The sequence below is a fragment of the Cimex lectularius genome, unplaced genomic scaffold (assembly GCF_000648675.2).
Source record: "Cimex lectularius strain Harlan isolate CLEC.00 unplaced genomic scaffold, Clec_2.1 scaffold8, whole genome shotgun sequence".
NCBI lineage: Eukaryota > Metazoa > Arthropoda > Insecta > Hemiptera > Cimicidae > Cimex > Cimex lectularius.
In genome coordinates this window covers 3,608,493-3,621,360 of record NW_019392656.1, presented here as the reverse complement: position 1 = coordinate 3,621,360, position 12,868 = coordinate 3,608,493, and the positions used below count along the sequence as shown (strand labels likewise).

The following is a 12,868-nucleotide window of genomic DNA, read 5'->3' as shown; positions in this document are numbered from 1 at the left end:
TATTTAAAATAATTAAAACTATTAATTTGTGAGCATTATAAAATATTCTTCATCTTATCGAATGCTAAGAACTGAATAATTATTGAAACATAATTAAACATTACAAAACATAGTACTTTAGTACTATACTAAGATAAAAAAATATAATACTGAAGATCTCACTGAAACAGCGAAAATAGGCGGACCAAGTGATGAGGCATGCATAAACTAATAGATCGATAGATTAGCAGATTCGATAAATCGAGGATAATCCTGTTAGATCAACTCCACCCTGATGTTTTGTTTGTCATGAGCACTAGTTTCAAAATGAGCTGGACCTGTACTAAATATAGATGATGTTTATTTTTAAATTGAATGCCTCTCGGAGGTTCTAGATTGTTCTTTTAAGTTTTTTAATGCGGCGTGGACAAGAGGCAAGTTTATTCTCGTATTATATACTGAAGTAATAAGACAATACAGAAATGGAAACTGGCGTTATTACTGAAGGAGTGGAGTATATGACTCTTAAGGAAGAAGGTAACAAAGCCTTCAAGGATAATAAATGGGAGGAAGCGTTGAAGCACTACAATTCGGCCTTAAAACACGTGCCGGATTTTTCCACAGAGAAAGCCGTCATCTTGAAGAACCGTGCAGCTGTTTATTTGAAACTCGGCCAGTTCAACAACGCTGTCGAGAGCTGCACCAGTTCCCTGGATATCGTCCCTGACGACCCGAAAGCACTTTTCAGGAGGTGCCAGGCGTTGGAAAGCTTGGAGAGGTTCGAGGAGGCGTACAGGGATGCGAGGATGGTGCATAAGGTCGACCCGACCAACAAATCGATCCAACCATTTCTAACCAGGTTGCACAGCATCGTAGAAGAACGGAATACGCAGAATATTCAACTGGAGAACAAGGTGCAACAGATGTTTCGATATGTATTTGACATTGCCGCAGATAAAGATAAGCGAATCAAAGCTGTCTCAAATTTAGTTGTCCTCAGTAAGGAAGCGAGTGGGTGTAAAGCTTTGCTTTCAGCAGGTGTGGTGGAAAAAATCTGCCAACTACTTAAGGTTGAAAAATTAGAGGAGATCATCTTGGGTTGTATCCGGACTGTTGGCCAAATCTGCAAGCAGGATGCACCGAATACAAAACGAGTCATCTCGGTTTTGGGTATACCCTGGTTTCTCGATATGATCAATAATAGAAACGAAGAGCATGTGAATGCAGCGCAATATTGCGTACAAGCTATCATATGCAGTCTTACAGGTATTGGCATGACCAAGGACAAAAAACCCGATCCTGAATTACTTCAAGAATATAAAACAGAGATTGATACCTTGTTGACTTGTCTTTTATATGGTTGCACTAGCAGATCAATTACCGGTATTGCTAGAGATGCAATCATCCAGTTGATTTCGAGGAATGTGCATTATAAAGCAATTAATTGGGCAGAAGAGCTTGTCAAGATTAAAGGGTTGCAGAGATTGATGGAAGTCGCCAGTGAACTGCAGGAATTCAAGTATGAATCAGCGATGGAAATTACAGAATCGACGAGATATTTGACTTCGGTATGTCTAGCGAGGATATATGAAAATATGTATTATGATGAAGCAAGAGCCAGATTTTTAGAAAATATAGAAGATTTCGTTAAGTCGAAACTGATCACACCAGAGATCGAATCAAAAGTACGGGTAGTAGCAGCACTGACGACGTTACTTCTTGGAGCTTTAGATGTAGGCAACACGATCATTTCAAAAGACGGTATGTTGCAAATGATTTTGGTAATGGCTGGAACTGATGATGTCTTGCAACAGAAAGTCGCCTGTGAATGTATTATTGCAGCTGCGACTAAAAAAGACAAAGTAAAATCAATAATATCCCAAGGGGTTAACATTTTGAAACAATTGTATCACTCGAAGGACGACGGCATCAGAGTGAGGGCGTTGGTCGGTTTGTGTAAGCTTGGCAGTTCAGGAGGAACAGATGCTTCCATCAGGCCCTTCGCAGACGGTGCAACTTCAAGACTTGCTGATGCGTGCAAGAAGTTTTTGATAAACCCTTCTAAAGATAAAGATTTGAGAAGATGGGCTGCTGATGGCCTTTCATATCTAACTCTTGATGCTGATGTGAAAGAAAAACTGGTGAATGACAAAGCAGCATTGAAAGCATTGTTTGAATTGGCTAGATCCGGAAACCAAGCGGCTGTGTTCGGTGTTGTCACAACATTTGTAAATCTCGTCAATGCATATGACAAGCAAGAGATTTTGCCTGAGTTAATTGAAATGGCTAAGTTTGCAAAACATCACATACCGGAGGATCATGAACTCGATGATCCTGACTTTGTAGCACAACGCTGCACATGTCTTGTACATGAGGGCATTGTTTCAGCGCTAGTTGCTCTTGTGAAGGCTGAGAGTCAAAACTGTAGAGAAATGATTGCCAGGGTTTTCTGTACTTTGGCTTCACAGCAAGAACTCAGAGGTATTATAGTCCAACAAGGAGGAGTAAAAGCTTTATTGCAATTGACACACGACGGAACTGACAAAGGAATGAAACAAGCCGCCCAAGCTTTAGCTAGGGTCGGTATAACTTTAGACCCTTCTGTCGCTTTTTCAGGTCAGCGGAACATGGAAGTTATTAAACCTTTACTATCCCTGTTGCAGCCTGACTGCAATGCCCTTGAAAATTTTGAAGCTTTACTAGCCCTGTGCAATCTTGCCAGCATGAACGAAGCAGTTAGAAACCACATTATAAAAGAGGGTGGCATTTCTAAAATAGAAGCAATGATGTACGAAGAACATGAAATGATCAGGAGAGCTGCTACACAAGTCATGACGAATATGATGACTTCTGAAAAAGTTATAAAACTATATGAGGGTGAAAACGACAGAACAAAGTTCATGTTCTTGCTTTGCGGTGAAGAGGATGAAGAGACTATGAAAGCTGCTGCAGGCGCAATGGCAATTTTGACCTCTGCAAGTGAAATATGCTGTAAAAAAATAATACAAGTACAAAGTTGGCTAGAAACCTTACATATGATTCTAGCACATGAGAATGTTGAAATTCAACACAGGGCTGTTGTCATTGTAAATAACATGATTTCGTGTGATAGAGAATTGGCAGAGAAAGTCATAGAAACAGATATTATGGAGATTCTTATGGCTTTCACGGTCCTCGATGACGACTCAAGAGCCATTTTAAAACAAGTCTCACAAGAAGGTCTTAATGCAGCCAAAAAGTGGAATATAATCAAGCCTGTAGAAGAAGCAGAAAATGAGTAAATTTGTGTGCTTCCATGGCTACCTGATTTTATATTTATAACAATGTTATATAATCTTGTAATTATAACTTTTAAATTGTTAAATCTTGAAGATTTTGTACACATGTATTTTTAAATAAACTATTTATTAACAGTAAAGTACGTATTAGCTTTTTATTTATTCCAATAAGCATTTATTCCAGAAAAGAAGACATTTGGGATCCAAATGAAGTAGATTGATCATAAATTAATACAATAATTTCCAATATAGACAAAAACCTTAAGTAAACTTTTAAGTACACATACATACAATTTTTAATTTTCAAAGAGAACAATTTTACAAAACAGATTTTATTAAAATTATAAACTAGAAAGAATAGAAGTAAGGGTAATTATTGAAGATTGTAGTTGCAGTACTACTAATAGTGATTAAGATAAAACAGACACTTTATTGAATTAACTGGATGTTTGACGCCACTGATAATGACAAGCGTTGGAGCGCTTCGTTTGATATGGGTATTATTTTTAAATAAATCTTGCGAAGGAGTGAGGACAGTTTTCCAAATTAAGGCAAACTACTTTCCTTAAACTTTAACCGTTTATTTTTTGCTAACAGTTTTTTGTTGGTTGTACTTTGTTCAAAGACTTCATTCTTTCGACTTGCTCTTCCTCAAGATCCCTGGAAATAATCTGCTTAAAAACATTAAACAATCTTCCCCAGGTTTTCGCTGGGCTTGTTAAAGGACAAGAGCCATCGAGCGATATATTGTTGCTGGCAATCGGTGATTTGTTTTGCGAGGGTATTATCTCAGAAGTTTTAGGTCTCGTTTTATTTTGAGCTGCATTAATTTGATTCCGTCTGTAACTCTGTGATGAACTGCGTCTTCTTTTTGATCCGTTCCTTTTCTTTTGTGCCGTTTGCGCTTGTGAAGGTGCGTTAGGTTTATTTGCGTGTCTTTCTTCCTGCTTTGGAATGCAGTTCTTCCTTATCTGTACTTCCACATCATTTCTATTTGCCATGCTCATTTCAGAATAAAGTGAATTTTTTTTCTGATTTATTGTAAATGGACGGCGTCTGTTAATATCCTGTGATTCTTTTTCATGGGTTTGTCTTGGTGTGTTTGACTGAAAAACAATTTGGCTTCTCGAACGTCTTATTTGTCTAGGTGTAGTTCTTTTTTCTATTTGGCTTTTTTTTTCTGTTACTCTTGGTAAAATCTTTTTGTCTTCATTAGTATGATGTTCTAATGATTTATGTCTGACATTAATCTCTGATGATTTAGATGCTGTTTTATTAAACATGTTCACTTCATTTGACATGGTCTTTTGTTGTGCGTCTGTTTTTCTTTCGGTCCCTGCTTTAGGAATCTGTGGTTGCAACCCTACTTCATTTGGTTTGCCTTTAAAAAATTGATTCCCAGAACTATATATTTTGTACACATCATTTTCAATCATTTGTTTTCGCTTCGAAAAAACTTCTTGTGACGCTTCTTTAACATTTAGTAAGACAGCCGAGTTTTTCAGTGATTCTAATAAGGATGATTGGGCCAATTCGACAAAATTCTTTTTCATTTTAGGCGATGATTCTGCCATTTGAATTTTCTCTTTCTCAATTTTTGGCAAAATCTGCAATAAATTATTTTCACGAGAGTTTGCTATTTTATCATCATCAGCAGTCAGTACTAAAACATTTGACATTCTTAAACCCAGGCTTTTTTTCTCCCTTTCTGTTTTTCCAGGTTTTGAAATAGATTTTTCCTTTGCCTTGCCTCGATTAACCAAAACTTTGTGTCGTGGAGTCATTTCATTTAATGACTCCCGTTTAGTCACTTTATTCGGAGTGATCTTTATTTTACTTTCTACTGTAGTTTTAGCATCTTGTATTAAAAATGTTTGTTTTGGTTTGTTATCGTTTTGTTCTTTCTTAGGCGCTATAGTATTGGAAGCGTTTAATCTAGTTTTTTCCCAAGGTTTTGGAGTTGGAATAGCATTTTGTTTTGAAGAAACATTTCCTACATTTTTTAAACCCTTGGTCGGAACTGGATTAATTAAAATTGGTTTATTTTGAATATCATTAGAGTGGCCCGTGTTAGGTGTGTCATCACGTAGTACAACAGTTGATTTGACTTTTTTGCTTTGTACTGTATTTTTTTTCATCTCCCACATTTTATTTAAGGAAGCTTTGGGGCCAAAACTTTTATTATCCAAAGCAAGCAGTGTGCTGCTTGGTGCAGCTGAAATTTTGGTTTTTTGAATACAAACTTTATCTTTTGGAGTGGATAATTGTGTATTCTGTCTTTGTGAATCATTGTTAGCCATTTTTTGCGTGACTTTAAGAGCTTCAATCTTTATGTCAGTGGTTCCTGTTTGTTTTACTAATTCAACATCACTTAATGATTTCTTGACATTTTTTTTATTTTCTAACCCACTATTTAATAATAGTTTATTTGAATTGTTAGCATGTTGTGATTTTACTTTTGGTATATCTGGATTTTCTGCTTTCTCTTTTATGTATAACTCCAGATCTTTGGCTGAATTCATTTCTTCAAAATTTTTCTTTAACAAATTTACTATGCTAGGGAATTCAGAGCTGTATGGAATCAAATCTTCATTGATTTTGGTCCAGTCAGGAAACGGTGTGCCAGTTCCAACTGGACAAATCTCCAGATTCTGTGCTTTGTCTTTGTTTGCATCCTTTTCCATGTTTATTTGAATAGTTTCGTCTTCATTGTTCTTGGCGGATAATACACTCTCAGTTTTCCCATGAGTGGTTTGAGTTGAAACCTTTGTTTGTGGATCAAGCTTAGTTTTAGTGTGGACTTTTTGAACAAGTTTCTGATCATTTATCACTTTCACTACTGGCTGTTGTAATTCACTTTTAACCTTGTTTCCAGAAGTAGGTTGTGTATCATTTCTATCAGTTGGGCTCACCACTGAAGATATTCTGTTAAATGCTTTTGGCAATCGGAATTTTCTTTTAACATCTGTTTTTTCATCATTAGTTTTATTTTGTTCCGATTCCAAAGGTTTAGGGGAATGGTGAGGATTAATTACTGGTGAGACTGCATCATTTATAAAAACAATTGTCTTCTTTTGAAGTGCTGTCTTATTGCTTTGTAATACTTTGTTTGCAGTTTTATTGGGCTGTGACACTTTTTCTGATACCCATTTCTGTTTTAAATTTGTTTGCACTGGTAGAGAAAATCCATATGGTTTTACTGAGTCCGCACTAGCTTTTTCTTGAATAGAAGATGTTTGTACTTTACATGCATTCCTTTTCTTTTTGTGACAGGCTTTTAATCTATTGAGAATTTCCTTATTTTTTGACTGAAGGAATTTCTGTTTCTCTTCCCGTTTTACAAAGGAATTCTTTTGTTCATTGTCACTGGGATAATTTATCCTTCTTCGTTTTCTACTATCTGAAATAGTTCGTTTGGGAATATTTTTTTGAGTGTCTTCTTGACTGTTCTCATCAGGTGGCACATTTACACTCTCATCAATTTCATCCATTCCCATTTCTAATGAACTGTGACTAATTTCAGATTTAACTGTATTTTTAGGTTTGCCAATGGGCATATCTAAATTTTGGGCTTCAATTTTATTTCTAATGCTTTGATTATCAAAAATGCTTGCATTTTGTTTATCACAACTGTTTGTACTTTCTTTGTCATAAATGTTTGCACTTTGTTTATCATAACTGCTGGTACTTTGTTTATCATAATTTTGTTCATCATAACTGCTGGTACTTTGTTTATCATAAATGTTTGAACTTTGTTTATCATAACTGCTGTCACTTGGTTTATCACAACTGCTGGTACTTTGTTTATCATAACTGCTGGTACTTTGTTTATCATAACTGCTAGTATTTTGTTTATCATAAATGTTTGAACTTTGTTTATCATAACTGCTGTCACTTTGTTTATCACAACTGCTGGTACTTTGTTTATCATAACTGCTGGTACTTTGTTTATCATAATTGTTTGAACTTTGTTTATCACAACTGCTGTCACTTTGTTTATCATATCTGCAAATATTTTGTTTATCATAACTGTTTGTACGTTGTTTATCATAACTGCTGGCAGTTTGTTTATCATAACTGCTTGTACTTAGTGCAGTGTTGGGTTGTGGTTTTTTGGCCTCTAATTGTGCTGGCTGATGCGTACTTCCTTGTTTGTATCCTTGTATTGGAAGAGTGGTTATCTCTTCTCTTTTCTTAGTTAGAGGGAATCGTTGTGAATTAGAAGGTGGAGTGATTTGCTGGGCAGTGTTTTCTGCATTAGCTAGTAATTTAGCTACATGATTTGAAAAGTCAGTCAAATGTTTTTTATTTTCAGAGGTTGTTAATTTTTCTTTGTTGGGTGAGGTTCTTCTGTTTTTTATTTGAATCGTTTTTAACATTCTATCTTCTGAAGGGCGCATTTGAGTTTTTGATTTTTTCCCGGTGATGTCAGTTGTATTAGTTGCTAACCTTTTTTCAAAGTATGAAGGTTGATCGTTAAATGCATTTTTATCATTCTCGTACCAAGTACCTAGAGGGTTGATGTTTATTTCACCTTCAACCTTTATTGTGTCATAAACTTGAGAGACTTCTGTTGTCAAACTTTTATGGGGTACACCTAATACAATTTCTACATTTGCTACATCCAAGGTAGTCCTTTCTACAGGTTTTGTCGGGTTTGCCTCTATCATTATTTTATTTTGCAATTCACTTTGCTGAGTTTTGGGGCGTTTATTAGTTTCATTTTTTATTTCATCACTTTTAATCAAACTGCATTCTGATTTATCGGCAATTATCTTAATTTTATTATATGCAATATGTTGGTTTTTGATTGTTAAATCTTGACTCAATTTTTCAGCAATTTCTATATTTTGATTTTTGTCAAGTGCAACGATTGACTTTTCGTTTATACCCACACTGCTGTGTATTTGAAATTTTTTATCTATTGCATTGGTATCAAGTTGGAATTTGGTATTCAAATTTATGCTGGAACGTTGATCCAATTCTTGAGTGAAAATTTCTAAAAGTTTTTCTTTTATTTTAATAGGTTCGTCTGTTTTCCATTTTGGTTCTAAAGATTTTACTTCCTGATAATGTTTTCCCTCTTGAACAATGGGATTAAAAGACAAATTTATATTTTTGGAAGTATGCTCATGTAAACTGGTGTGTGCTTTCTCCATCACTTTTACCTCAGCTGCATTTGCTGTAGTTTTGGAAACATCAGATTTTATGGTAGTTGTAGGTTGTAAAAGCTTTTCAGGCTTTGTGACTTCAAGCAAGGACTCTACTATTTTTTTTGAGGATAATTTTTCTGATTCAGGCAGATTATCTGACTTACAACCACTTGCTGTACTTTTGTCAGTTGGTGTATTAAATTTAAGAGGAGAATTTTTTCTCATAGTTGTAGGCAGTTGTGATGATAATTGATGATTGTTTTCAGTGATTTCTATCTTATTAGTTAAATTTTCAGATTTAGAAAAACTCTCTACGTTATTTGTAATGCTTAATTTGGGAGTATTTATTGTACTGCTTTCACTTTTTTCTTGACTCAGTGTTTTATCAAATGAATCAAGAAGTCGATCTTTTTCGTCCAACTTTTCTGACTCTGTGTTCACTTTAGTGTTTACAGTTTTAAGAGATTCTGTTTTACTAACCGACAAATCTGAAGGCTTTGTTTCCTTTTTTTCATCGTGAGCAGAATCTTTAGGTTGTTCACTTGATTTTAAAAATTTCGAAAAACCAACTGGCACATCAATTCCATAGGCTTTGGGATTTTTGTCACTTGTGAAAACATAACTTCTTGTTTTATGCCTAGCTTCAGAGATGTTATCTAAAGTGAATGGATATGGTTTTTTGTCTATGCTCTTAATTTTTATTTCTATCGCCTTTCTGAACTTGGGAAAATGATTGTCCATTTCTGATCTTCTTTTAAAGTAGTTGGGAATTATTCTCTTGTTTCGATAAATATTCTTTGGCTTTTTGTTTTCTTTTATTGGAGATTTTGGTTTATTTTCAGTTTTCAATAATCTGTCAATTGATTTTTCAAAAAATGAAAAATTGTCATCATCATTAGCAGTACTAGGCCTGGGAAGGTGGTCCACACCTGAATTTGATGGCAAAAGTGGTTTATTTTCTTTTTCATGAGATAAAACTTCTGAACTACCCAGTTTCAACTTATTTGGACTATTTAATATACCGTGCATGTTTGATCCTTTGTCCCCAGTTTTTAAACTTACGCTCTTCAGAGGGGATATATTTTTACTTAGCATTTCAGAAGGACTTGAGGGCAAGTTTTGCATAGGATCAGTTTTTTCAATGTCGTTAGAAACAACCACGTCCTGACTATCAGCTCTTATTTTTGTTATATTCCTGCGGTCAGGGTATACAAGTGTTGTAGTGACGTTATTAACTTCTTTCACAATAAATGCATTTTTGGAAATTCCTCCAACATTGCCATCTTTTTTTGTTGTCAATTCATCCTCCATAAAAGCACCTTCAAGGTCCATATAAGAAACGTCTTCTTCTTTCGACCACTGGCCACTTTTGCTAAAACATTCTTCCTTCTCTTTAAGTGAGTCCATATGTTTTTTAGTTTTCACATCTAATTCTTCAGTCTTAGTCCCTTCGGTTTTAACACGCTCTTGGATGTAACCAGACCTGACTTCAGTTTTTTGTTTAAGTTGCTCAAAAATTTCCTTGGATTTTTCCAAGTCGGCGTTCAAACAGTCGACAGCCATGTTCAGCATGCCATCTTCGAATTCGGAAAGCTTTGGCAGCTTCATGATCTTTTCGACTCCATCTTTACCGATGAGAAGTGGCATTGAGAAATATTCCACATCCGGGATTTCATTATTCTGAGTAAAAGCGATCTCAGGGATCGGCTTATCCCCTTTGCGAGCTGCCAAGACTGAATGAGTAAATCTGACTGAAGCGTATGCTCTTTCTATAACATCAGCTTCACTATAATTTGATCCATCAAAAAACTTCATTTTCTCTATTACGTCCAGCTTGGTTTCCTGTTTAAAAAACAACACTATTAATACATTTTATAAGTAGCACATGTTGCTAATGTAGAAGATTAAATTTTTCATGTTTACAGGCTTGAAAATAGCCTCAGTCAAAAGATCAGTAGTAATAGTTCTATAATGAACCAGATCTGCTAGTGGCAAAAGCAAATAAAACTGAGGGAGTAGGATAGTCACAGTGGTCTGTGCCCCAAGGTTTATTATTATTATTACATTATGTCATCTTTCGTAATAAATTACACAAATTTCCAAGTTTAGATTAATAAAATTTGAGACTGACAAATTTTTACTTTCTCTGGAAACTAACAAGTACTAACATTTAAAATAATGTTATAAAAGAGATTCCTTTCTACATCAGACAATTTTCCACATATTGTCCAATTAAATTTTGTCTATTTCAAAACAATATTTTCTAATGACGACTATAATATTTTTATTCTCTTTGATGACCTATACTTAACATTACCACATTCCAATAATTACATTAATGATAAAGTTTTATGGAACCAAATTTAAACCTTTCCCTTCTTATTTTTGTTCAGTTGATTTTAATATGTTTATACATTTTTAGTTTGGTCATTTCTGGTCAATTTTTCCTCCCTCTGAATGTCTGTCAGATGCATTTTGCCGACTTCAATTTTAGGTGTTTGAGGATGGGCAGGCCAAAATAGTTGGAAATGACCAAACTGCAGGTTCAAAACCACGCCGATCTCATAAGGAAATCTCAAAATTTAAAAATAGTTAAAAGCCATTATTCATATTTTATTTATTTTTCCACAAATATTCCCTACTTTTAAATTGTGAACTAAATATGTGCGAAAAGTCCTTTTGTGAAATTTATCAAATGCAAATTGCTTTATTGTCTAAAAAAATTAAGTTATACAGTTTTTGTTTTATAAGCCAGATGTTTTATTTAATTATCTCAGTAAAGAGTCCACATGTGCTGAGCACTGAGCAGTCATTTTTTTCCTGTCTAGCTTCTCAAAATAACACTTTGATCGTTCACAAAATGGACAAGGCTTTGGGCTATTTTACGTTTGGCAAAGTAGGACAAATTTTTCTACCATGGAGGGAAATGGTAAGTTGTAAGTTAGGAACAAAAAACTTTCTTGTTAAATTGATTCTTTTAATAAAATTTAAACTCACTTCTAGACTTTCTGTAAAAAAAGTATCCACTAGCAACTCTACCTTATCAATTTCAACAGGTGAATTGGCTTGAGAAAAAAGTGGGATTCTCGTTGTAGCCGTCGCACCTCCGATGACTGGGAGAATTGTTTTCTGTGGACCTAAACGTAGTCTCGAAGAAAGTAAAGTGCTCGCTCTGAGGGTATCACATGATGTGGCTCCAAGAAGTCTATTTGGGTTAAAACATCCAGCGGCGTCCAGGACTCTGGCGATTATTGGAAGGACAAAATTTAACGGTGATGCAGCGACAACAAGGATTGCCTGAAATTAAGAGTCCATCAACGCCACTGTCCAAAAATATTAGTCTATCACAAAATTATTAATAAATCATTTATAAAACTGCCAAAGCCCTGCTTTTTTTTGTACAGTATTAGTTAATTTAACCTGGATGGAGTTATTTAAAAGAAAATTTAAAGTAGCAATCTCACATCGGGAGAAAAAACAGCAATTAATTTAGCATACTCCGCGGCTTTCTGTCCAATAACTGTCAGGGTTTCAGAAGAGGGCTTTTGAAACAATTCATCGCCAATAACCACAATGTCTGCTTTCTAAAAAGAAAAAATAAAGTAAATTTTGAAATAATTAAAAAAAAATATAGCCACATACCGAAAGCGCCATCGGAAGCTTTTCCCTCCCGACAACAGTTGTAACTTTACATAATTGCTGCGCACCGTTCGTGACTTTTGATGCTCCTCCATTTTTGTCGTCGTAAAGTACAAGATTATTTATATTAGGAGATTGTTTCAACAAGGATGTGACGACTCTTCCAAATAAATTGTTCAATCCTATGTATGCGACCTGAAATTTCAAATTCAATTTTGTTATGTGATATCTTACAAACAATGATCTATTTGTGGGGGTATCGGTGGACGCAACGGTTTAGTAAAGAAAACAGTTGAGCATGTATTTTACAGTTCTTTTAATGATCATTTAAGAAGAGACTGACCGACATGACCTATGGCACTACAGAGATTAAAAGAAATGATAGAAAAGAATAAAAACAGGAAACATTAAAATATTTATAAATAAGGTATAAATACATACTAATGTCCAAAATTCATCCTAACATCAAAAGTTACACACACAAATATTTGAAAATCCCCACTTGTTATTTGCTCGAGATTCATGGGCTTAAGCCTGATTGTAACTTGACCAACGACTTTTCGATTATTCAATGTAAATGTGTTTACCTGGTTTTTGTGCATCACTTAGCGTGTCTTTATGAAGTTTATTTCATTTAATTGTTGTAATTTTGCAATTGGGAATTTTCCATATTAGTCAAAAGAGAAAAAATTTTGAATAGAGTTCAAGAGGTCAGCTGCCAAAACAAATGTTTATTTGAATTTTTTTCTTTTAAGATTTTTTACTCATCTTGATTTATCAAATTATTGTTAATACTTATTTTTAGTAAGATCTGCAAAT

General features: G+C 34.6%; 2 protein-coding genes across 2 annotated transcripts; one reads left to right on the top strand and one right to left on the bottom strand.

Annotated features, from left to right (window-relative positions):
• The first annotated feature begins 259 nt into the window (after window positions 1-259).
• Window positions 260-3,397, top strand: LOC106664484 (protein unc-45 homolog B). The gene has a single exon (XM_014390229.2). It carries the CDS (start codon window positions 462-464, stop codon window positions 3,258-3,260), a length of 2,799 nt encoding a protein of 932 aa, XP_014245715.1. The 5' UTR covers window positions 260-461; the 3' UTR covers window positions 3,261-3,397.
• Window positions 3,398-5,409: 2,012 nt separating this feature from the next.
• Window positions 5,410-12,786, bottom strand: LOC106664423. The gene is made up of 7 exons (XM_024224747.1): window positions 12,637-12,786; window positions 12,053-12,244; window positions 11,875-11,994; window positions 11,450-11,707; window positions 6,293-10,252; window positions 5,714-6,100; window positions 5,410-5,472 (listed from the first exon to the last, which is right to left on the bottom strand). Exons 1-7 carry the CDS (start codon window positions 12,649-12,651, stop codon window positions 5,410-5,412), a joined length of 4,995 nt encoding a protein of 1,664 aa, XP_024080515.1. The 5' UTR covers window positions 12,652-12,786.
• Window positions 12,787-12,868: the final 82 nt, after the last annotated feature.

Excerpts from the sequence above, each read along its gene's own strand:
- LOC106664484 (XM_014390229.2), top strand. The coding sequence starts at position 462 with ATGGAAACTGGCGTTATTACTGAAGGAGTGGAGTATATGACTCTTAAG.
- LOC106664423 (XM_024224747.1), bottom strand. Across the intron at positions 10,253-11,449 it reads CACCTGTTGAAATTGATAAG|GAAACCAAGCTGGACGTAAT; the intron begins GTAGAGTTGCTA and ends TTTTTTAAACAG. Across the intron at positions 6,101-6,292 it reads TAAATGATGCAGTCTCACCA|CCAGTAGTGAAAGTGATAAA; the intron begins GTAATTAATCCT and ends GAATTACAACAG.